The sequence below is a fragment of the Acyrthosiphon pisum genome, chromosome A2 (assembly GCF_005508785.2).
Source record: "Acyrthosiphon pisum isolate AL4f chromosome A2, pea_aphid_22Mar2018_4r6ur, whole genome shotgun sequence".
In the NCBI taxonomy this organism is placed as follows: domain Eukaryota; kingdom Metazoa; phylum Arthropoda; class Insecta; order Hemiptera; family Aphididae; genus Acyrthosiphon; species Acyrthosiphon pisum.
The window spans coordinates 72,744,169-72,770,814 of record NC_042495.1 but is presented as its reverse complement, the minus strand read 5'-3'; the positions used below and the strand labels follow the sequence as shown (position 1 = coordinate 72,770,814).

Genomic DNA, 26,646 nt, shown 5'->3' with positions numbered 1-26,646 from the left:
AAATATGCATTAAAATATGCACTAAAAAGTTCGAAAATATGCATTAATATGCTCTAACATTTTTAAATTATGCACTCAAAATATGCATTATGTAAAAAAATTATGAAAAAGTTTTAAAATAATAAGAATTAATCCATAAATTTAAAAAATTCAAATTCCTCCACAAAATTTTGCAAACGGCCCGCAACTGTTTGTTTTTCTTTCGGCATTGTTAAAATAAAATATGAATAATGTGTACAGTAGTAACCCACCTATACCTCACATGAAAACACTAAAACAGGAAATTTAATGGATAAACGCATACGACTCATACGAGTAAACTCATCGGCGAGTGTAAGAAAACTATACTGTAGAGTGTAGCAATGTACAAAATTATAAATGCTGGTTGGTGAGAAGCTGCCACTTTATACGGTGGAGGATGGTAGTGGTAGCGATTACACTGTTTCCGCGATATTTCGTAAAACGCATAAAATCTAAATAAGTATGTAGGTATACTAGGACATTAGGTAGTCACACACTCACTGAATAAAAATAAATCAAAACACTACAATTTTGTAAACAGGAAAGTAAATAAGAAACAAGAAACATTTCAAATATTTGTCTAAAAAATATTTTTATGAAATAATATGCACTAACGACTGTAAAAAATCGACTATATGCCAAATATGCCTTTACACCCAAAACATGCAAAAACATGCACTATCAAACTTCATATTATTATTACTAATGCTATGAAAATGGATTTGTATCTCAGCTAGCATGGTTTTCCTGTGTAGCAAAAAAAAACATGCAGATGCATGAACTTACGAGCCCTGGTGATAACCAAATGTGGTGACCAATGTATTTTAAATTACATAATATATTTCTAATTTCAGCACACTGATCAATACTGCAGTGTATTTCCCATACTATATTAGAGCAATATACTTCGATGAAACTTCGCATTATTTGCTCCACCGGATCAGCTAATACGGGATTCATACAAATAAAATGATGACACTACTATGATTGGTATTGGATATAATAAACCATAATAATGTTATATAAACCGATTATTCATTACAATATGTACGTCGAGTTTAATACTTACTGACAGCTGCAAGCTATATTGTAAAGCAGTGGTTGGTTAAATTAAACACAGCGAGTATTTCATTCACCGACGACTTGGTCATGAAATCAATGAATTTATTTCTCATAGCGTGAAGACAATCACTCGTCAGTAATATGGGTCGGTAATGAGTCAGCTGTACGTCCACCACGTACAACCGAAGTATCATCAAACATCGGGTCGTAACAATAGTAGTGGTAGGTTGTCGATATTATAATATGTGTTGAATTTTCAATTCGACTAAAGAGAAATGATATTAAACGTGATGAAACACTCCGTGATTGGTGTGATGGGACAAAATACTATGTAATTCGACACACACACACGTGCCCGCGCATTACTGCAATAAATAATTATTGCAGTAAGTACATAAGTACAGATGGATGCGTGGTTAACTCTGTAGTAATTCCATGTTTTATATACCAAATACGACCATATTGTTTACCCGCATACCTATGACATATCGCGTTACCTATAGGACACAGACGTTATGATCAATCAACCTATTGCTTAGGCATATTAAATAAATAAATATTATAATATCGTGTTATAAGATTAAAATATATCGTAAGACTTTTTTAATAAAATTGTCAAATGACTGACTAAATTTTATTAGGTTAGGTTACCTCGAATTTCGGCGTAATACCTATATTATGTAATCTGTAAAATCTGAAATTCCATTGAACTGTTTCAGTTATACTTTCATAATATTATAATATTTAAGGCGTGAAGATGATTTTCATTTTTGTAACAATTTTAGTTTAAAATTGATTCTAATATTAACATATGGTATTCTATTAAAACCAGCAATCGCTTCAATTATTAATTATAGTTTTGATAAATAATATAATTTATTAAAATCAAATGGATATTTTAGAATTCACTGGAACTTAATATTTTTTATCCACATTATAATCATTCGAAACAAAACCTAAGTATACGGGGTACGATATATTATTATGTATTTTGCAATAAAAATAGAATTGATTTATTTTTACGATTTTATGTAACGAGCCAGTGCATTCTTATCTGTATCAATAATACGTGACGTTGAATTATTCAAACCGTAAAATCTATCAGAAACTAAAGTGAAAAAAAACCTGAAGTAGTAAAAAGTTAAGACAGTGTTGTAGTAAGTGATAACTTTTCGAAAGAAACTAAACGTAATTTCGAAAATTGACTACCGGGTAGTAATTTTAAATTTCAAATAAAATCAAAAAAACGAATGTAATTTTTTTTTTAGAAATGGGTACTTCAAAAACCATGGTTCGTTTCATTAGCACAGTGTCACTGAATGCTCCCTGCTATCAATTCAACACTTCCTACTATTGTACATATGAAATACATATTAATTTATTTAATAAAGAAAAGTTACTTAAATGTTGAGAATAATTAATAATATTAGTATATAATAACGAAAATAGTATGGGTAAGTTAAATTTCTTAAAGAAATTAATTTATTAGTCTTTATTAAACAACATAAAGTATATTAATTTTAATACATAAATTAAAAACATATAGAGACTTGATAAATTAAAATATTCCTTCACTAGGAATAAAAATTAAATATATTGCTAGGTTATCTATTCCGTGATTTTCTGTTTTCGTCTAACTCGCCTAACATAGGATTTTAGACTGGTTCTTTGTCAAACATACCAGTTGATCTAATGAAGCGATAAGAATTCTAAAAACAGATTTTAATTTGTCGTCAAGTCTACTTGAAATCGACTAACCCACATTTTTGATTTTAACTTCTCCAAAAATTAAAATACGACAATTTTTAAATACTCTTTTTTAATATGAAATTTTTAGAAATAATTCATAATTGTTAGGGGGTTAATAACAAACATATGGGAAAGTCGATTTCAACTAGACTTGACGACAAATTCAAATCTTCATAATTATTCTTATCGCTTCAATAGATCGATTAAAATATTTGGCAAGAAACACGTATAAAATACTATGTCGAGTGTGTTAGACAAAAACAGAAAATCACGGTTTCGAATCCCCTTAACGAGTATAAATAGTCTATATGTTTTGAACGTAAAAATTATGACAGTCTCATGATGGCTTGGAGGATTTAAACGTTCCTTGAATTGTGAAAATCGGCCAAGTATTTTTTGATTTATAAGCTTCAGCCATACACTTTGCCTTTTTACATAATATAGATGTTTACCCGTAGTTTCTATTATAATACTCTTACAACCCGTTCAAAATCCCAAATAACATGTGTGAAAATGTGGTACCAATTGGTTAAAAACTGAATTTTGTACGATATGGTGCGTTATTTATATTAAAACCGACGAACAATTTTTGTATAATCTAAAATATTTAAAGTTATAATATTATTTTTATTATTTATATAATTATAATAGATAATGGTTTCCGTATAGCTCAGTTGAAATATTCTCAATTGTTTTTTCGTCAAAATCGGCCGAGTATTTTTTTAGTATGTAAACATTATAAACCTCGATGCACACACTTTGTCTCTAATATTATATAACAGCTGCTGGTTCTCAATTTTCCACTTATATTATTATATATTATATTTATTACGTAGCCTAAATTACAAAACATAATAACTGTGAATTATTCAATACCGAAAATTATATCCTATCACTAAAACTATTTTATCATCTGTAACCAAACTCAACCTTATACCGAATGATTCTTTTATCATTTAACATTCATTATTTTAAAAATTCTATGTGTTTTTGAGAACGATTTTTATAAATGTATTCTAATCATTAAAAACAACATTTAAAAAAGTTACCTGTATATTTTTTAATATTTATTATCCTGAACATTTTTTAAGTTTCTACTGTTTTGAACAACAACATATAATTTTAATTTCACATTCCAAAGCAGAATAATTTTCTAAGTATTTCAATACATAAACATCAAATTTAGGACGAGAAGTTTATGGGTTATATGTATTTCATGTTTAGAGCGGAGTGGAGTGGAACGCGGTTACCCCGAAAAATGTTGGTTCACTATTCCGATTGCCAATACTTATAACTCATAACTACTTATTCCAAGTTCGATTTTTATGTTTCGAAATACTCAGAAAAATATGCTGCTTTGGAATATGAAATTGAAACTGTATTTTGTTTTTAAAAAAGTAAAATAAAAATATTAGTATAAAAAATATTTAAAAATTAAATTTTTTAATTAAAATGTTGTTTTGGAACGACTTGAAACTATATATTATAAATAAAATATTTTCAAAAACATTAATGCTTTTTGAATAATGAGTGAATTACTTGGTATATAAATAAAAAAAGCATTAGATTTCGTGAGCGTCCCTGAGGGGGGGGGGGGCGATGTTCTAGTTTTGTTTTACAAAATACCCATAATTCTTAGGTACATTTTTTTAAAAACTTGTCTATATTTTTTTGATATTACAATTTTTTTTTTCACTATTTTATTGGCTACACTGATTGACTGATTATACGACCGTAGTATAAAACACGGGTGGTATAAAATATATTGTTATGTTATTATATTATCATACGTTCATGATAATGGGATTGTGGGTATATCTGTTATGTAGTATCTTCATTATGTTTATGACTATAAATATTATGAGTACGGACGTACGGTAGTATACTAGTATGTTATTGTTCATTCATTTCTGTGTAGGTACTAGGTATATTAGGTAGTGTTTATTTTGTTTTTTAAAAGTGTTCAGTTTTGAAATTTAAGAGAAAATAAGAGAAGAGAGATGAATAATAATAATAAAAGGAGCGGATCAGGCAGCCTTGTTTCATGGTTGAAGAAACATAAAAAAAACAAATGATACCAGTATTACACATGTTCCTGATCCTGAAGTGGTTCATAGTGAAAACAGTGAAGGTGAAGTCCTTGGTCATTCACCAAGTCTACCAGCTGAAAATACACCATCAAGTTCAGTAGAATATAAGGATTTAAGTACAGATTTTAGTGATTATTTAGATGGAAAAATTAGCAAACACACCTGTAACTTGTCCTGAAGAGTAATATAGACGTGTACTGTTTATTCCTATTCTTGAAAATGTCATAGAAGATTTAAAAGCAAGGTTCTTGAATGATAAAAATAAAACTATTTTTATAATTATGCAACTGGTTCCAATTAATGCCATAAAGATGTCTCCAGATCTTGAAAATACTTTGATTGAAACATTAGTAAAGCACTTCTCATTTATAGACTTCAACATATATTCCCTCAAGGGTGAAATATAATTGTGGAAAACTAAGTGGGAACAAACAATTTGCAAAGGTATAATATAATAATAAATCGAAAATGTGGAATTAAATGTTTAATTTAATTTATTTTATTTTAGGGTTACAAATTCCAAACAATGTATTTATTGCCATTGAAAATTGTCCTGATATTATTTTTCCTTGTATTAAAAAAATTCTTTTTATATCATGCACTCTTCCAGTTAGTGTAGCAACTGCAGAACGCAGCTTCTCAATTCTTCGCAGGTAGCATTTTCACTCGTAGTTATAAAAATTGTATGAACACATGTTTATACTTTTATTTAAGCACCTTATTAAACCATATACTTTTTCTAAAACACAATTTGAATTTTATATTTTAAATACGTACTTACATAAAAGTATACAAATTATGCATGCTGTAAATTGTTATTAACCGCTTATCGCTTTAGCTTATGCTTATTATTGCTTTGCTGTATTGTTTATTAGATTAAAAAATTGGTTAAGAAGCCAAATGACTGAGCAAAGGCTCACCGGATTAGCGCTATTAAATATTCATAGAACCGAAAGTATCAATATAGACAAAATTATTGATCGCTTTGCTGCTTCGAACAAAAGAACTTTGGACTTTGTTATATAACTAATTATAAATTTAAAATTATTATTATTAATAATATTATGACTATTTTTATCTAATGTAAAATGATTAAATGAATAAATAAAAATTTTTAATTTTACTATTTTACTGTATTTATATAATATATATTATTATGTTGTCTAAGCCAATACATTTTTTTTTAATTTTTTTAATATCCCCCCCCCCCCCCCCATAGACAAGGTTTGGAGACGCCCCTGGCTGACACACAATTAATTTGTAAAGCCACCCTATAATGACCGTTAAAAAAAATGAAGCTATAATCCCTCTTCGAGACTCAGTAAATCTATATTGATACATCTTTTATTTAAAACGGCCTACCTATAGTAGTTTTTGAGACTTAAAGACGAACAAACTAACAAAATAATTTTTATAAATACGATTTTGATAATTTTTTATATATTTAAAACCACGTGTAGAGCGGTGAATGTGATTTATCGGTTTTACTATAGACCGTTCTTACGGGTCTATGACGTGGCAAGAAATTGTGAAAAAGTTTCAGTTAGAAGTTATTGTATCTATGGTAGGTAGGTGCATTGGTTAGAAATATAATCTATTTAATCCTATCAAGAGATTATTTTTGATTTTATCAGAAGCAACCATAGACGAACTGGTGAACTTAGAAAAACTAGAAAAACTGCGAACAATATCAAAGAAATGTAATCTGGTGTGGTTTAACCTGAGCTCGGCTTAGAAAAGATTTACAAAAAAAGATGATATATCATAGGTTTCAATAATACAACGCAATACTATTCAGAGCCAAATTGAGAAAAGTGAGATCCACGATCAACAAATTATAATATTTTTAAACTGATAAATTATTATTATTTATATTATTATTCTACGTTGCCTGTAGATACTATGTATAGTGTATACATATATTTTTATTTAAATGTTAAGCACATAAACACATTAACAATAAGGCGTACAAAAATGGCAAGCTGATATAACTTATATTAATCGTTTATTGAGCAATTCTATAATGTACAGAAATAAATATTATAATTAACCTATGAGTAAATAAATATTGTTTTGAAACAACTATATTTGTCAAAATAGATATAAAAATATTATTTTTATTAATTACCGAAATTATTAAATACAGTAGATTTATTAGAGATATTTATTATGATATTATTAGAATATTCCACATGTAAATATAATGATATGAACGTGTTTTTTCTTAACTTTTCCAACACATTTAAATAGTTCAAATACATTTTTGTGTTATTAAACATATTTTTGGTGTTTTTTTTATTTTTTTTTAGAGAAATATTATTATTGTCGTGTCCTAGACTAATGCCTTTGCATTATAAGCTATGGCGTTTTTCATCCTTCCAAGGGTCAGTTGCATTTTTAACGTGGGAAAACTTTGGGATTACATACGCACGAAGCGCAAAAAAATCTATTGTGCTCCCCAAAAACGTCAACTTGGATGTTCATTTTTTTTATATATATATATAAACCCCGGCCGATTTAAAAATGTATTCCTCCGACATACACTCACCCGAAATATACAGCGCCTACGATGTTCGTCTACATATTATTTTCATGACATATGATTTATTGTTTACGTCACAGCAGCGACCGTATCACAATAATATAATGGTGGTCCACAGGAGGACGCAAGTCACGACCACCGGCTGCAGCTGCGGTCGATGTCGCGTCCTTCGGATTTCTGTATTTTCGTTCGTCAGTCACACCGAATTTTTTAGATTGCCTGAGTTATATTCTATTCATCGTTTGCAGCAATGCGTTTATAACGAATAAAAAAAGCATAATGCACTATGCACATAATAATGTCACCATAGAAAAAAAATTGGTCAACATTTTGACACAATCTATAGCTGTGCATTTATTGAATAATATTATATTAATCGTTTTGTTTTAAAAAAAGACTGATGACTTATTACCATCGTACTGAAAGGCATTTACATTGTTGAAATATGAATTTCATAAATAATGCTAGTCGATTTAAATAAATTTAATTATTCGTTTTCAGTTTAATTTAGATGTTTCTTATATTTTAAGAAGAGGGTAAACTTTAATTTAAATTTTAATTAATTTTTTTGGCCGTTGTATCTAACATGTTTTCGCAATATGAAAAAATGATATATATTTTTTTTAATTTATTCATTTTATACTATGATGATATTAAAATGGTTTAAGATCCAAGGATAGATTTGTATTTTTACTATTAAATAAAATAACTAAAACTATCAGTAAAAAAGCGAGTATCCCTTGTTTGTGGATTTAAAACCGTTTTACGTACCATACTATAAACGTTGTAATGGTTATAACGACGAGTTATACAAAAACAGCTAGTGCATTGTACTAATCTATATTATTATCTTTATTCCAATCCACTGCGTGTGTCCAGAAGCAAAAACAGCCATGCCCAATTAGTGATTATATAATATATGCTGCATCAATTCTGTAATCGAGTGCTGTGGAAAATCGAATCCATATTCTAATATATAAAAAAAACGTTGGTATAACAAACAGACTAACCATGAATTTTAGTGTATGTTGACATTCAAATACAACTGTGGTCATACACATTAAAAAACACAATCATTGTATTGCTACAATGCCACACAACATTTACCATTTAGTGTTATCCCAATCTAGTTAGTCACTATTTAATCTGACAGCCGATGTTCAACCACTTCTAGTTTTATAATTTCCTCAACAATTATTTTGTTCGTTTAAATTTTTTTTTTATATATATATAAAAAAAAAATTATAATAATATAATAATACATGCAAGTTCCTAAAAAAATGTTCATCCGTTGGTTTTAAGAAAACCTTACAACTCAAAAATAAAGTTTCGAGACTGTAAATATGAATAATATATTATTTTTCGTGAAAAAACATTTGTGTAATAATTCATTATGTTAGATATTTAGATTCAAAGAAAAAAAAATAATACAAATATTTTATATAAAAAAAACATATCTCTGAAGATACTGTATACTGAAGATAAAGTATTATAAAGGCGGAATAACATAAAACATGATAATACATTCGAGCGATGGGCTGATGCTTAATATTGGTGGTAGTTATTTGTTAATTGGTATCAGTTTTGTTTTTTAAATTACTGATACCTAAAATAAAACCAATATTACCAGCAAAATATAATATTGAAAATTCATAGGTGTACAACAATTGTTTATTGATACGCAGTATGGCAGTCATTGTTTTCACATATTATCTTCCTAATATCTTTAACCAAAATTATTCAACTTAACTACAATCACACAATTGATAATTTTTAAACATTTTAATCATAAAAATAAAAAAAACAAAAATTCACTTGGCAGTATATCTTTGAGTATATCTCCTCGTCACTGAATAGGACACAGTAACGGATGTATTGAATTATAATATTATTATGTTGTTCTTAGTATTCAAAAATGTATTTTGTAGAAACTTGAAACATTCCACTATTACTTTTATTATCATTTTCTATATATAGGTATAGTGTATACAATGAAAATGTCCAAATACTTTGACCAATTTTTAGCTGTTTATAAATTATAGTAATTTTTAACTTTTAAAGTCTCAGAAACGTTTTTCGCATGATTTATCATTAAAACAATTTGAACATCTCCATTACAGTGACCTACTCAATAACAAGGCACACTCAAAACTACTATACAGCAGGCAACCACCACTCCCCCCTCAATAAAAAAGTTTAAAACATTTTTACTACTAAAAAAGTTGATGATATACACAAAAAAATACACACACACACACTAACATCATTGTAAAACCAATAGATGCTTTCCAGATTTTTTTTATTTTGACAAGACATTTATTTTGCAATATGTTACTACTGGCTAATGAACAATGAACAAGTTTGATTAAACGGTAATGTATGTACCTAGATCAATCGTTTGGTGGAAGTAGCCACCAATTGATCTATACAAATAAATAAATAAAACATAAATAAATAAATACATTTTAGACTGTATACATACTGGCACTATACATATAATATTGGTTTAAAATTTATTTTGGGGCCGGAGTGGTCATGCAATTGACTACGACTCACACAGTCATTGGTTCGATTCATAGCAAAGTGCAAACAAATTGTGTGGTTCAATTCGATCACTATAGTACCGTGCTGATGACCAAATGCGTCATGTGGTTCCAACTAGGTCTCACTCCACTGGGAGCCTATGTCTCCTCTTGGAGAAGGGGGTAGAATCATGTATAATATAGTGGTAGGTATATCGATATATATAAAGGAAATTATCCACTTGTGATGAGCATTGACAAAGACCTTGAGATCGTTTCAATGAACAAATACAGGGAAAAAAAAATATTTTATTTTTTAAGTCATACCTATATCTAGTAAGTCACCATTTTCCGTTCCGAAGTAAATTAACTCGGGGCTTAAAAATGTTATATGTTGCAAGTATCATGATATAAAGTTTAGGTGTATTAGGAAAACCGTACCATCTACTTACTAATGTATTGTATTTACAAAATATATTTAAATAATAATATGAAATAAAAAGTTTTTTATCAAAATAGGTTAAAGATTAAAACAACATTTATAAAATATTTAAAATTGTTTAATTGTGATTATAATTTCACAATATGACTAAAATGTGGTAAGTCGTAATTTTGTACAATAATTCTCGAACTCTAAATAATTTAAAAGCTCAAAAACGTTCTTCTATATCGTGCATATGTGTGTAATATTAATAGTACTTTTAAAATGTTATAGTTATCCTATATTTGGTAGGTTCGAGAGTTGCATGGTCAATATGAGTGAAAAAAATAAATGATTCAAACATTTGTGTATTCGACAAGGGAAACAATTAATAATAAATGTAAATAGCTTTCCGAATACAACGGTTTACTGCTTCTTTAAATATTTAATCGTTTTTAATTGTCACAGTAAGAACAGGACGTTACTCAGGTCGGTGTATATAAATTTGAACGATGCAATGAGTAATATCATACAGTTTAGTCAATCGAGAACGCGAAAACGGCTTTGCTGTAGTTCTCATTTACACTACATTTAACTTGACATCAGAACGTGGGTCGATTATTTCTAATTGACTGAATTATACACAAATGAACGCGCCCAAAATATTGTTTGCACTTTCGATTTTCATACATATTTTAGTGTTCCGCGTTATTAAACTAATCCGTTCAAATTACTTTTATACATTTTTGAATTATTTAAATTATAATTATAACTGATCAAATAGTAATATCACTGAGCATGACGTGGCTTGCAATTAATTATTATCCTAGTCTTAATTTAATAACAATCCGTTATATTTAATGATGTAACACAATTTGCTTTCTTTAAAATAATTGTATTATAGTTTAAAATAAAAATAAACTAAATCATACATTTTAGATTCTGAGCGGAGCGAGGGAGCTATTGTTTTTACAATGGTGTTTATTTTTTTATTTTTTTTCATTTTTATATCCTGTATACAAAACTTCTTCCAGAAGGAGTGTTTCGATTTCAACATATAGTACCTTATCTTTTAGCAAATTGGATCAAGATGATACTTTAAAGAGGTCATTTTTCGATTTTCTCAATAGTTATTTGATTCCACTGGAAAAACCACCGAAAAATTACGAAAAAACGCTAAAAATGGGATTTTAATTTCTAACGCTTTGTTTATCACCATAGAAACGAATAAAAAATTGTAATATTTTAATATTAGTTCAACTTGATTACCTACATGATAAAATAAATAATAACAATATAAAATATCCAGACTGACAAACTGTCTCCGCTCAGAATCGTTTTTCTTATACAATGATATTATTATATCATTGAATTCAAATTTAATACAACCATTATACAATGACCTACTTGTAATCTACTGTACAGCAGAACGACATCCACTTACCTGCTTTTTTTTACTTAATGTATCGTATAAAATATATTTCATATAATATTTAAAAAAAAGTTTTTTCAATTAAATGTGTTATATATTTTTTAACATCGAATAATATTCAATAATATATGAAATCTATTCGCATAAATTATGTCACATGACAATTTTACAACTATAATTTACTATTCCCTCGTATGTATCTAGCTATCTTAAATAAATAAGTAGTTTTGTTGTCAATAGTTTTACGCTTGGAATTTTTTTTTAGCTGTTGGTATATATTTCTAAATTAGTTTAAATAAGTTTTAAATTTTTCTAGTTAACTAACACTGTAAGTACAGAAACTTTTTCAAATTAATTAGAACATTTAATCAGGGACATTATAGTGAATTCTCATCGTTATATTTTATTTAATAAAATTGCTAATATTTTGTATTCAAAGTTGATTCTTATGTCGAGAAAATAACAGTAGTACCTATATTATAACAAAATATCTGTAAGATAACGCATACCACATCGAGTAAAACGTTTAAATAACTATAGGTATATCATCCAAATTGTTTATTTCAGAAGGTCAGATTTACGAATGAACGCATTTACATCATTCACAACGTTTACGTTCAGCTGGCCGATAAAAGAACTGCTGCCGTTTTTCCATATGTGACCAATAAATTAAAATTGTTAAGTTTGAATTTCAAACGTTTAAAAAAAATTATCTAATAATATAATTATTGTAGCTTTTAAAATGTTTAAAACTCATAAATAAATTTACAATATATTAAGCCCTTAATATAATATATCAATGTACTTAAAAACCAATTAATAGATAATACGTTTAAATTAATAATCAGTGATTCAATTAATTCCAATCAATTCGACTAGAATATAATACTATGAATTATGATCATTGATCAAGTTTAATATCGATAACCAACTTAAACTATTGACTTTTTATTTTTATATATGTTCTTGTCGTAGTGTATCTATATCGAATTGAAAAATTCATACTTCAAAATTGTATTGCAATCATACTATTATGAATTCAGTTGACATATAAGAGACTGAAACAAAATTTCAATGAAATATTCCACGGAAATACACTCGGTGAGTCAATAAAATTGTAGTTTGTTAAAAAAAAAAAACCCAATTACTATTTTGCGCTCATTTTTTTTTTACAGTAATTATAACTAATGATTAATAATATTTGACGAAAACTAGTAAAACAATTCTGCAAATACACTATAATATGAAGGTCATGGGTGTTGTTGATCCTCTTTTATTCTGCTTATACTTCCCTTCTAGACCTCACGTAATGCACGGGCAATAGCCCCCCCCTCCCGCACCTGCAAAACCATATACACGCCCGTCCAAGCTTTTGCCACCTATAAAAACATCCTTCCCTCCCACACTCATCCGAGCACCGCAACTCGCCGACGCCGATGATTCAATTGTTGTGGCTTGAGGTAACTCAAACCGATAAACTTTCACATTAAAGTTGAGACTCGTGCAAGCACTCACTACCCCCCACCCCTTTGAACTACCGCCATCACCATCACACGCTCACTCCCCCGGGACTACTCTCGGCCACATCACGTTGCGCACTCGTTGCGTACCGTCATGTTTCCGAGCCATCCAACGGATGGTTCTCGTGATCAAAATGTGTAAATGTTCTCCACGCTAACCAAAATCAACATCGAAAACGCACATTATTTCTGGCCTTCCGATCGTCCGATTCAAAAACGATGATTCGCGATTTGAAATATCATACAACGCAACTGTAATAACAACACTACGTACATGTTATTATTATGACCGACTCTATAAGACGTACCAACTATCGAGAATCGACGGGAACGAGAATCGTTTTGATCTTAAAAAATGGTGTAGTCTAATTTCGGGACGGAGCAGGGTGAGCTGTTTACTATATAGTTTCATTCGGACGAAATGTTATTATAAGGTCTGTAATATTACAGAGTTTTCCGCTGTTGACAGGTGCCCGTGAACCTCAGCTACAGAGGACTCGCTATCCGCGTATATATCATCTATTATACTATCATTTTAGTGTCCGTACTACGATAAACGGCACGAGACACGATATGAACCCATTGCCAAGTCTATCGTAGCATAATTTGTGAACGTCCGGGTCATAATAATAGAATAGACCTTTATAATAATCTCTGCATTTCAAGCCGAATACGTCGGATCACCAATTTCGTTTGGTATTCATCGCAAACGTTGGTCAATTTGAGAAATGGAGACTGGCGAGTTAAAAATTTACCAACCCTTTATTTACCATAATTTTTTTATAGTAATATTATGTACCTACTCAAGATAATATAGTATCAACACTCCTCCACTTAGTCTTGCATAAATAAATATTAATTTTCAATGATATGAATTTTTTTTGTCGTGCAATTTTGTTGACCATTGCTGTGTTCAGTATTCAAGTACCTGTCAATGATTATTGTTTATCGTGGTCTAACAGTATTATAACAATCTATTTGTTAGTCGATATTTAATTTTCATTTGTACACTTATGTATGTAAATTATTTTATTAAATCTAAGAAAATCATGTTTTTTTGTGGATATTTTAATTATCTGACTCTAGTTTATACGTATTGCCTATACTATTATATTACAGATAGAAGTAATTTGTTTTATAAATAATTTTTGAAATAAAATCTGACCTATCACATTTTATTCTTTGAAAACAATGTCAACTCATATGTGCGCAATACGATTAGCCATATTCTGAAAACGATATAAGTGCACAACACTTCTTACACTAACTTCGGTCCACATGTAAATTGAGAAAACGTACTTTGCCGAAAATCTCGAGTAACCTTTATGACATCCGATCCAGTGTACTCAAAGTAGTTTGATAAATAATTCTATATAATATTGAGAGTAAAGTTAGATATTTTATAACAAGTAAAAAGAAAATAGTATGGTCAGCTAAAAACAGAATCAATATAATATTTTCAATAGTCAGCGATGTTTAAAAGTACCTACCCAAAATATATTAGAAATCGCTAAGCAATAAAAATTCTTAAACATTTTAAATTAATAGACGCTTTATTATAATGTTTTATTTTTTTAAACTTTCAAAAAATGAATTTTACTCCAAACTCATGACATAACGTACATTTAAACATCTACTGGACTTTTATTTAATTAAAATAACATAAAATAATAATACAATTGCAATGAATTTTTTAGATTTTAGTTTTTTAGTTAATTCTAAATAGGTACCTACATTATTTTATTCTTATATAGAAACCTATAATATAGATATTATTAAAAAAATTATGGCAAATAAATTCATAATTTATATTATTTTATTTTATTATAATCGACATATTTATGATAATTTAACTCAGTGTACGTTGTAAATAACTCACTATTCACTTGAAATTTATTTTGAAATTCTAAGCATAGCGATGAGAATGTATTGGTTTTATAATGATGTGTTTTATTTTTATTTTTGTGTCTGTCATCACCAGCTATTGACGCAGTAAAAATGCTTCAATTTTAACTTTAGTCTATAGAAGCGAATTGGATTTAGTCCGATACTTATTGTGGGGTCAAAAATAATAAATTCCTAGTACTTTTCAAAATAGCCCGGAAAAACACAACAATTATAAATTATACATTTTCGTATGCACCGATTTATCATTGCAATTAAATCTTACACATACATTACAGTATATTATGAGACTTACTCTTCAATGACGAGGTACACTAGATACTTACTGAACAACAGAGCGGTTGCCTCCTTTCTACCATTTTTTTATACTTTAAACTAACTAAATTATATTTTAAGAGTAAGTATATTAAACCTTTTTCATTAAATTTATTATAGGTAACTAATTTTTTTTTTTATGAACGCGTTTTTATACTTCCTATTGTTGTATAAAAAAAAACACTCAACACACAAAGTTGTTATTCACAAGAAAATGTTCAAACAATAGCTACCTTATTTCCCATATTCATACATTAAAAAAAAGATAAAATACTAACCAACAAATACAATAGAAAGCACAACGAAATAATGTGATCAATCTTCCCATGGACATTTCTACCAAGCCATAGTTTGAAACTTAAAATTATGTTTAACAGACAAAGAAAAAGTAATGCTTTTAAATAACCATATTAAAATTAAAATAAAAGTAAAAGTAAAACAATATTTTTATCCAGTTTCAGACTGAAAAAAACACTTATCATAAAAACAATTTAGATAGGTATTACGTTAAATATAATTTGAGGTAGCAACAGTTATCAGTAAATTTGTTACTTACTTTTTTACATTAAATAATGGAGTAACGTACAACTTAAAAAAGCATATAGAATTAAGAATAGTCAAAATAATTTAATTCAGAAGAAAAAATACTCGATATTATAATATATATATATGTATATAATTTGTCATTTATATGTTATTTTTAAAAAATCATAATTTAAATTAGGAATTTAAGGAAATTTAAGAATTGAAATACCCTCTATTATAAATTATTGTTCCCGAAATAAGAACTCCGGTGATGATGATTTTCGAAAAATTAATTGTTAATTTGCTTTAACATTACAAATAATAATATAAAATACAACTTGGTAGGTTTTGCTTATCATCAATACTATTTATAAATAATATACACATCTCATGGAATTTGCTGATTTTGGTTATGTTTAGATTAAGATAATTAATATTTTTATAACTAAGTATTTGTATTGTTTTTAATTATTTAGCTAAAATTACTTGCTGTCCTATATAACCATATAGCTACGTCAAAAATAACCATTAATCTAATAACATTACATTTTCACACCATAATATATACATATTATATTATCCTTAGTATTTTGTATGGATAAAGAAGCATAAACACTATTAATAGCATCGTCGGAGATCTATAAACTCCCCCAATGAACTTCGAAGAATGTACACTCTATAATATTTTCTTTGCAAATGGATGGTAAGAATGGAAAAACGGTTAATGCAAAATCAATTTTACAACACAGCCTACAAATTATGATTAATCGATGTTTCGTCCGTTTGCCATTAATAATGTTAAATATTAATCTTAACTGATGTATACAATAATATATTAGTGTTTGAAGATTTTAAACACGAGTAAAACTATATTTTGGATATTAGTGTATTTTAAATTTTTATGATTTATTTGAATTATTTTATTTTAAGTTATTAACAAAAATAAAATATTATTAATTATGAATTAAACAAATAAGAATAAATAGGGGAAAGGTGTACAAAGTGGCCATAGCGGGTAAAGTGGTCATGTCTTATTATTCTGTCGTAAATACATAAACAGTTGGTTTTATCACGTGTATTGGTTCATTGTTATCATATTTATCAACTGATAAACGACTATTGATGATAGAATTTACCGTTTCCGTTTAAAAAAAAAAAATCATTTTTGGATGCTGTTGATGTAAGATAAGTGCTCTGAATAAATAATTATATTTTATAAACATAGTAATTAATATACGCAAATTATTTTTTTTCGAAATCTACATAAGTTTTTATATATTATAGAATTAGCTTAGGTTTAATTAGTTGATAGGAATAATTTTTTTTTAAATAGTAAATTAAACAATATTAAAAGGGCAAAGTGGTCACTATGGTCACAAATTTACCCATACTTCAAATATTTTTCATTTTGACTATATTTATTTACTAATTATAATTGTATATGCATGTAAATTAATATTTGCTGTAGTTATTATATCAGAGGAACTAAAAAGTCTTCTATAAACTAAATTACTGCTTAACCATGTTAGCGAGACCCAAAGCTTGAACTGAAGTTCCTTATTTATCAAAGAAAAGTTGTAAGAATATAATATAAGTTATATTATATATATATATATATTTATGATAATATTATGAAATAATGAATAATAATAGAAATTTTAAACCGGTGGTCAAAATGGACATAGACTGACCACTTTTAACACCTAGGTGGGCAAAGTGAACAATTTCGAACTTTTTAAAAAAAATGAAAATAAATTTTTATTTATTTGTTTAAAATAGTCTCTGATTGAAAATTATGATTCCTGACAAGTTTAACTAGACAACCTTGAAGGTTTCATAAAAAAAAAATAAATTCCTAAAGTGTGACACTGTGTTGAACCTTAAGGTGGCCGCTTTGGACACCTTTCCCCTAGTATTATAGTATAGGATCATTGGATTATTATATTTTTTTTCTGTGATTAATTTATTGTATTATACTATATGTTCATAGCCATCGATTGGAAAAAAATCGATCTTTAGAAGTCGTCGGTAACTCGTGGACCAGGTGATACAACTGTGGCACTTAAATATTGATTGGAATATCTACATAGATATCACGGTAAAATAAGGTATACAATTTAATAATTTTGATTTGTGTAATCCTTTACACTTGTACTCATTATTGCTAATAGTAAAAATACTTATCATATACTAAATAGTTTGACAACTACCAAAAGTATGTAATAAAATAGATAAAAACGGCGAATGACATCAGATTGGAACATTTAGGTACTACATTCTAAGTTCTAACACACTAAAAATATGCACAGGTAAATTTATATTATGATGATACAATTTAGAAAAAACACCGTTGGAAATTACGAAATTATTTTTATCAAACTTCAAATGCTTACATATAAGACTTGATTAAAAATGTCGACTATACTTATTTTATAATTTAGCAGTTCAGATAATTAAATAAGTTTGTTTAAAAGTTTTTTGTAAGGCAGATAAAGGTATTTTCATGGTTTAAATGTTTAAGAAAGTTTATCGAAAAACAAATTTTATTGTGTCTACATGGTTTTCTCTTCAACATCTCAATCGTCATGCTAATATTATACCTATTAAGTATACGATAATATCATCAACGATTTAATTTTATTCATGTGAAAACCGAAGAACTCGATCTACTGTACCTACCTATAGCTTGTTTCAAAATATGTACCTCATTGTGTAGGACAGTAGGTCACTGTAATGGATGTGTTAAATTTGAAAAGGGATGATAAGCTATTACATATGAAAAACGATTCTGAGCAGAGACACGCTGTCAGTCTCAACTTCTCAGAATATTTTATAGGTACTTTATTTAAATTACTCCATGTATTTTATTTGTATTTTATTAAACTGTAAGTATTAAACTAATCTTTAAAATTATAAACATTGCATGAACATTTAAATTTCAAACACTTAGACACATTTTTGATATTTTATAATTTTTTTTGTCAGATTAAGGCTTCGACAACTAAGGTCATTAGCCTGTAAGGTGGGGTTGGTACGTTAAGGTTGGAACGGGTGGTATGGTTGTCAACACGTTTATGTGCAGAGGCAAGGTTTTTGTGCACTACGTACCCGTGTGGTCACCCATCCGGGAACTAGTGGCAGCGGCTGTTACTTACTATCAGTGACGTTGGGTGACTGATAGCACCCAACGTGCCGTGGCAAGGCACATATTGTAATTACTGTGACACAAACTTATGAGAAGAACTAAATATTGTATTTACCAATCTATTGTATTTAGTTTTTATGGTTTTTGACCAAGAATCAAAAATGTTATAAATATGAATTGGAAATAACTAAAAGAGTAAACATATATAGCTCAAAATATAATACGTTTAGAAAATGTTAATATAATTATTTTCAGAAACTTTCAAGTCCCCATTCCATTCCTGTCTGATTTAAAAATTAATAAACCTAATTTGTCAAAAACAGGTGTCGCATAAATATTCTTATTTTCATGTTCTTTTATTTATTTTAGTGTTATCCAATTACTAACAAAGATACTTGACATTTCTTATGTTTAATTTCAAAAAGTACCTACTAACTATAGAACATTTACTGATAGTAACCTCCCTTAATGTTTTGAAAACTTAATTGATTTTTCCGTTCCAAAAATAAAAAACACACATATCATTTTAATACCAATAAAAATTTTCTCACCCAGCTCTGAATTAGGTATAATATATTTAATATTATGTTTGTTTGGCATATTGCATAACAATTTACTTTGCGATCGATAACAATATAAAAACCTTTTTTCAGGGCTGAACATTAAGTTTATAATATTATAATATTATTATATATTTTAAATATTTGAGTATACGATTTAAGTATTTTATAGAATAACCGTTCGATGCTTATTCGTAATATTTTCGTTATATTGGATGTAAATCACTTGATACGTAATTTTTCGCTCGTCAACCACATAGGATAGTATAAGGTTCGTCCGGAGTACAGAAAGCGAATGCAAACCGTATTAAATCAAAACTTGTACGTTGCTGAGCGGGACCATTTAATCCTGACCGGGATTAAACCTGTGCCCGACCTAAACTGTTCAGGTCCGTGTGTCACCCGCTCCAAAATAACATAAATCACTCTATACCTCCACATTATATCTGTTATACCTTATATTAAAATAAAATAATAAAATATACCTTGTGAAACGTTGGGAAACGAACAAATCTGGTTGTCTGGATTTTCTAAAAAAAATTGACTAGATCGTTTTCTCGAAACCGTGTCACGTTTCCGGCCATACTTCCGTGAGATACATTTAAAGCATATCATTTTTTTTTATAATACTTCAATTTTGGTTATTGTGCATATTATAAAAATATGTTGGGAGAGGAATCGATACAAACTTATTTATCTTGACTGTTTTACGTCTTTATTTTATTATGATTAATAGTAATATACCTGGAAAAAACATTACTACAATATTTCTGAAATATATCATATGGAAAAATAAATTGTTCGGTAAGTACAAGAATCACAAGCACAAGGAATCATATAATATAAAGCATTATATTAATCGACGACGAGGTTTATCTATTAAAATTTTGGACGATGAGTAGATAAAATATTTTTTTTTTTTTTATTCTTGGTCTAGTTCCAATTATTATAGTATTACAATGCCTTATTAAGGCAAATAGTTGTTTTAATTTATAGGTTGTTAACTTCTAGAAATATTAATAATGCACATATTAAAACTAGCTTTTAAATTACAATTACCCAACGAAAACGAGAGAACATAAATAATATTCGTATCTTTTATTGTAACTATTATCTTTTAAGGCTATTTAACGATGGTTATTAGCTTGGTAAAAAATAAATTGCTGTTATCTGTGTTTTCTTCATTAAGCGCATGTTAGAGTGATGTTGGGATTTAATGACTTTTAGTTCTTCGGTGTCATAGGCGAAAATAAAATTTCAAAGGGGTGGGCTAACATTTATTATCAACAATAATAAAACGAAAATATCTGTACGTTAGTCGTAGCTGGTTATTCAAGTAGGTACATTGACGTTTTAATGTACCTACCAATGTTTTATAATTGAAAACAAGTAAGAAGATATGATTAAAAAAAATATATCAAAATATATTTGTTAGATGTCTGCAGCTGTTAGTTAAGGTGTTTTTTAGATAATAGAAGTAAACACTAAACATGTATTTTGAATTTTAGCAATCAAGAAAAATTTTAATTTTTTTAATAAATCTTAAACTTCAAATAACAAATCGTCGAATGGATTTATATGGGATGTATCATGGTAAATGTGATGGCTGTTACACAAGCGTGATATTTATGTAATATGAATTTAAGTGTAAATAGAAACCACAAATTGTTTAGGTATTAATAGTAGTATACCACTATCGAGGCAAATTTATTTTATACGGTTTACAGCAGTTCATTAATGTGGCCATGGCTAAGGATTCGAGATCATACATACTTAAATAAAGGGTATTTCAAGACGTGGCAAGACTGCTATCATACATTTATTTCCATGTAAATCCCTTACACGTGTGCCGTCTAGAAGTCAGCCGTAAGAAATAATGGGGTACTCTAGAACCTTCCGGAATGATAAATAATGTAGGTATTGATGTAGAAAAAAACAACGTTAGCATTCAATAATTTCCCACTAAAAAAAAAAAAATTCCATCCACAAAACAATCATGTATAGGGTACTTCACCAAACATGCGCACTTTTTTTTCTACAATAATACTGTTGTTAAAAACTGATTTTTGGAATTTTCAAATATACTTAGAGACTATTATAGGTATTTCCAGTTTTTGAGATTGCTTATACTACTTAAAAAGTGTCCTGCAGGAGATACAAGCATTAGCTTTTTAAATGAAAACCTTCCTTTTCTGCTGTAAATTATTAAGTGAATAATTTTTCTAAACATTTTGACGTATTAGAATCTAAATTCGTACGAGTAGTTTTTGTTTTGATTAATTTTGTGTATTAAGGATCATAGGTCCATGATAATTGGATTTAAGTTATGGGGTTTATGGTAATTTGAACATTTTAGAACTTAATATTAATCTATTAACATAAATTTTATAAATAAAATATCCGAAGTTATATTATTTTATATTTTTGTAAAAAATTTTTGAAGGACTATTATATCGAGTACAAAGTACAATTTAGCAACAAAGAAACTAATAGATACAATTTTTAATTAGTTACATCAAAAAAAGGTTCATATTGCCACAGGGCACTCCTAAAGAAGTAAAAAAAAAATGTAATATTTTGAAAAAAAAATATGATTCTTGAGTATATTTAATAGTTTTAAAAATCATAATTTGAATAAATTCGTTATTAAAAGGGAAAATGAGAGTGAGCATGCCTGGTGATTCATCCTGTATATTTTTAACAATTATATGGGTTTTTTCCAATGCGTGAATATAATTTTTAACACTCACACACACTCACTCTATGTCTATAAATTATACAATATAATATAAGACCAGACGAGTCGGCGTTTACTTTTTCCAGAGTAAATAATTAATTTTCTCTTTTGTCAGACTGACATGACAAAAAGAAAAAAGAAAAATACCATTAATATTATTATTATTATAATAAACATGCGTTTTTATTTCATGTGTATGGTGTAGGCCTGGGACGAGTCCACGCTGCAGTAATATATTATTTTAAAACGCGCAATAAAGTATCATAAAACAAAAACCAACGGTCGTTTTTAATTCTCGCACCGTTACGGATTTCGTCATAAATTCCGGTCGACTGAATTTTACGGTCGTATTCATGTACAACTAATACCGATACTCTTAGTTTTTTTTCCTGGCCACCATCCCATCTATGACGGATATCAAATATCGACGGGTAAAATGAGTATAAAATAAACGAAAGAATAGTGCGAGCTAGTCAATAATAATATTATTGTCAACTTGGTCGACAGAATTCGACGAGGACGCAAAATCAAATGTCAGCTAACAGTGAACACAACTGGACTGACCTCGTGTTTCCATTGATTGCTGTTGCATGCAGTCATTTGTCATGATCGTTATATCATGTAATTATATTATATTATTTTTATCAAAAAGACTTTACACGCGTTCTGAATTTTTAGCATAAAAACACAATTATAGAGAACCTAGTGATTACTTGTTCTACAATGGTTTTAGAGGAAAACGCGAAATATAAAATCGCCTAGATAATTATGCAAACAATGTTTTAGAGATTATTACATATGATTAATATGCGTTGTTCAAATAGTAATAAACAAGCAATCATATTGTTATTTAAAAATGTAACAAAAGATGATTAATTGTTGTACCTTAAAAGTTTTTAAATAATTCTTGAGTTATTTGATAACGGATTTGTTATTTTCTCCAAAAACATCATCCTCTATCGATGTTATGATACAATTAGCATCGAAATTACATTAAAACCAGTATTAGCCAATGTTCATCAATATGTTTTTAATGAGTTGTATAGTATTATATATCATAATTAAGTGAACACAAGAGCAAAAATGAGACGAGACCACCTGTAAGATACGTTGAATTGGTATTTAAATCTATTTTAATTGGTACTTGTTTGTTATTTACCCTCTACCACTGATATATTCAGACATTTTTATATACTGTAACCAAAACTTTCAAACAAAAGTAAATGTTAATAATTGCTTTCACTATATATTGTATAGAAATAATTATAGCATAATTACACATAAATAAACACACAAAAAAGACGATCTTCTAAAGATTGTATTTCAATATTTCACATTCATATTACTGACCAAATTCACACATTAATATAAACTAGTGACGTATAATTTATTGTAAAAATTTTACCGACATGTGGCATATTCTTAATATAATAATTTGTTAAGACAACTATAACCAAAAACTGAAAACAAATGTGTTATTACGCTTTGAGAAGTTATTTGTATACATTTTAGATTCTGAACAGAGCGAAAGAATGTATTGTTTTTACAATGATGTGTGTTTTTTTTATTTGTCAGCAACATTTTGGATAGTAAGCATGCTTCGATTTTTGAGATCTGCATCTTGTCTGATAAATAAGTGAATCTAACCTAGTTGGTACTTTTGGGAGGTCAAAATTGAAAATTCCAAGTAGTTTTAGAAAGCTTCGAGAAAAACTACCGACAAATTACAAAAAACCGAAAAATAATGGGACAAAAGATCACCATAGCAACGAATAAAAAATAATAATGTTATAAGGACTACGCTAACCGCTCAGAACCGTTTTACGTATACAATGGTTTATCATTGTATTCAAATATAACGCATCCGTTATTACAACTACTGTACAGCAGAGCGGTACCCACTTGTCCACCCTCTTTTTATTTTGTTCTCTGGATAGTGGGTATCGAGGTTGATATAGTAGATATATTATTATATAATGTTTTCTGGTGGAATGGGTCGTTAAGATTTACAAACGCTCATTCCTCTCTGCCTATGGATAGCGGATACACATTATCAATAACGTTTATAATATTTTAGAGGAACTAATTTACTAATTACCATTTTGCAAGCATATGGCGCCACGGAACGTCCCGATGGTCAGCAGCAGTGCCAATCCCACGCCGACCACAAACGGCCTCATCCTGCACGTGCGATTACGTCGACACGTTTGTCAGGCTGATTTCACGCGGCGCGACGACCACTAAGACCGTTTATGACCACTGGCATAGCGAACAGGTATAGTGAACGAAATCTGAAATCAGAGGAAAATTATAGGTATGTATTATCGTGAAATCGTGACGGTGGAGGAGTTCATGTAACGTATCAAAAAAAAATTTGCATCTGAAAAAAAATATCCACGCAGGAATCATATTATTATAATATTACGATAGAAAAAAAATTATTTTCCGTTTTCAACACGTTTATATGGCGTTAATACGTTCTATACGCCATTATGGTTTCTTGTAATAATTATATTTTTTTCCTCATGGGTTTTTGCATTAAAAAAAAAAAAAAACATTAAACGTTTGCAGCTATTATTGTTACAATAGATACATGTCTTTTTTTTGTACGTTTAAAAGCTACGTCATCGTTAAGTGTTGCGATGGAACTTGATAATGCATTTTTTTTTTCATTACTGTACAACAAAACGCGTGTCAAATATGACTGATACATTTTATTTTACATTATATTATCAGTACTCGAAATGCAAATTATTATCACCATAAAACGTTTTTAAATTATTAACATTCTCAAAGTAGTAACTCAGTGACGTTTATATGGATACTGGTTCATGGTAGAATGATAATAACATTGAAAAGTAAATTTTTTCAAAATTACTCATTTAAAATCGTACACAATTTATTTATATCTTTATGAAGCAATATTCGAACTTTGGAGTTATGTTTTCTTTAGCATAAAATAAGAAACTATAAGGAGTAAGAGTGCACTTTGAATAATACATTTATTACAGGTAAAATAATATATGATATAACAGTTATTTTCTTGGAATTATTTTACTTTTGAATTGTTTTTTTTTCACTAGAGTCTGAAAAATGGTTAGAAAAAAAAGGGATCTGAATCGTTTTCATAAGGCCTTATTGAATATCTATTTTGTTATATATAGCACTTTTATACAACCATTAACCATCATATAAATATGTTATTTTAATAAAATATTGGGTACATTTATCGTCAAGTTTAGTACAATACTTTACGAGGTATTACTTATAAAATAATTATATTTAATAAAATTCAGCTCGTTTCTAAATTCATAATAAATCTCCAGTAGTTGATAACATATTGTTCAAATATCGGTTTCCATATTATATTGCATACCTGCGTTCAGTGCCCCTTCACTCTAAAATTGTCTCTACTCCATTTTAAGTAACTGACCATCAATAGCTATCAAATGCAGCAGTATATTTATATAATAATAATGAAATATTAATATTATTATTTATTACTATATTATAATAATATTAGACTATACAAAGTCTTGGTGTAAGTAAATTCACGTGTTGTTACTATATCTGCTGTGATTCTCCTCCGCGTGTTTCATGCTTTGTGGGTGTTCTCTGGATGATAACTATAAGGTGTAAGTAAGATGCTTTTTGATGAATATTTGTAACGACCAAGTATAATAATGTAAACGTCAACGTCGTTTATAATGCCACAAGCAGCAGACCGTATAGAAATTCAGAAATTTAACCATTTAACTTAGGCACACTGTGCACTCTCATATTATAATAACAATATATGGAGCGTTTCTATAAAATTGGTATAGTTGGTACCTACCTAACTCAGTGACGTTCTTCAATCATGAAATGTTCATTTTTTTTTATCTATTATAAAAACATCAAAAACACGACGAAACTTTAAAATGATCCATACATTCCATTGTATTCCTGCATAGTCCAAATACGAAATAATATGTCACATCAATTTTTCCCTTTATTTTCAGACGCAATTTTTGTAATTTAGTGTTTTAATCGATTAAATTACGTGGCCAGTCGACCAATGTACAAGTTCCTAAAAATATCACCAGTTATCAACATAGAGT

The 26,646-nt window shown here is 28.4% G+C and overlaps 1 protein-coding gene across 1 annotated transcript in view; it reads right to left on the bottom strand.

The window, feature by feature from the left end:
• The window catches only part of LOC100570548 (hemicentin-2-like), a 399,451-nt gene that overhangs the window by 326,115 nt on the left and 46,690 nt on the right, over positions 1 to 26,646 (bottom strand). Inside the window, exon 2 of the mRNA XM_029490743.1 lies at positions 24,645 to 24,837. Within this exon, the coding sequence (XP_029346603.1) occupies positions 24,645 to 24,726 (82 nt within the window). The 5' untranslated portion in view covers positions 24,727 to 24,837. The remainder of the gene's footprint in view (positions 1 to 24,644; positions 24,838 to 26,646) is intronic.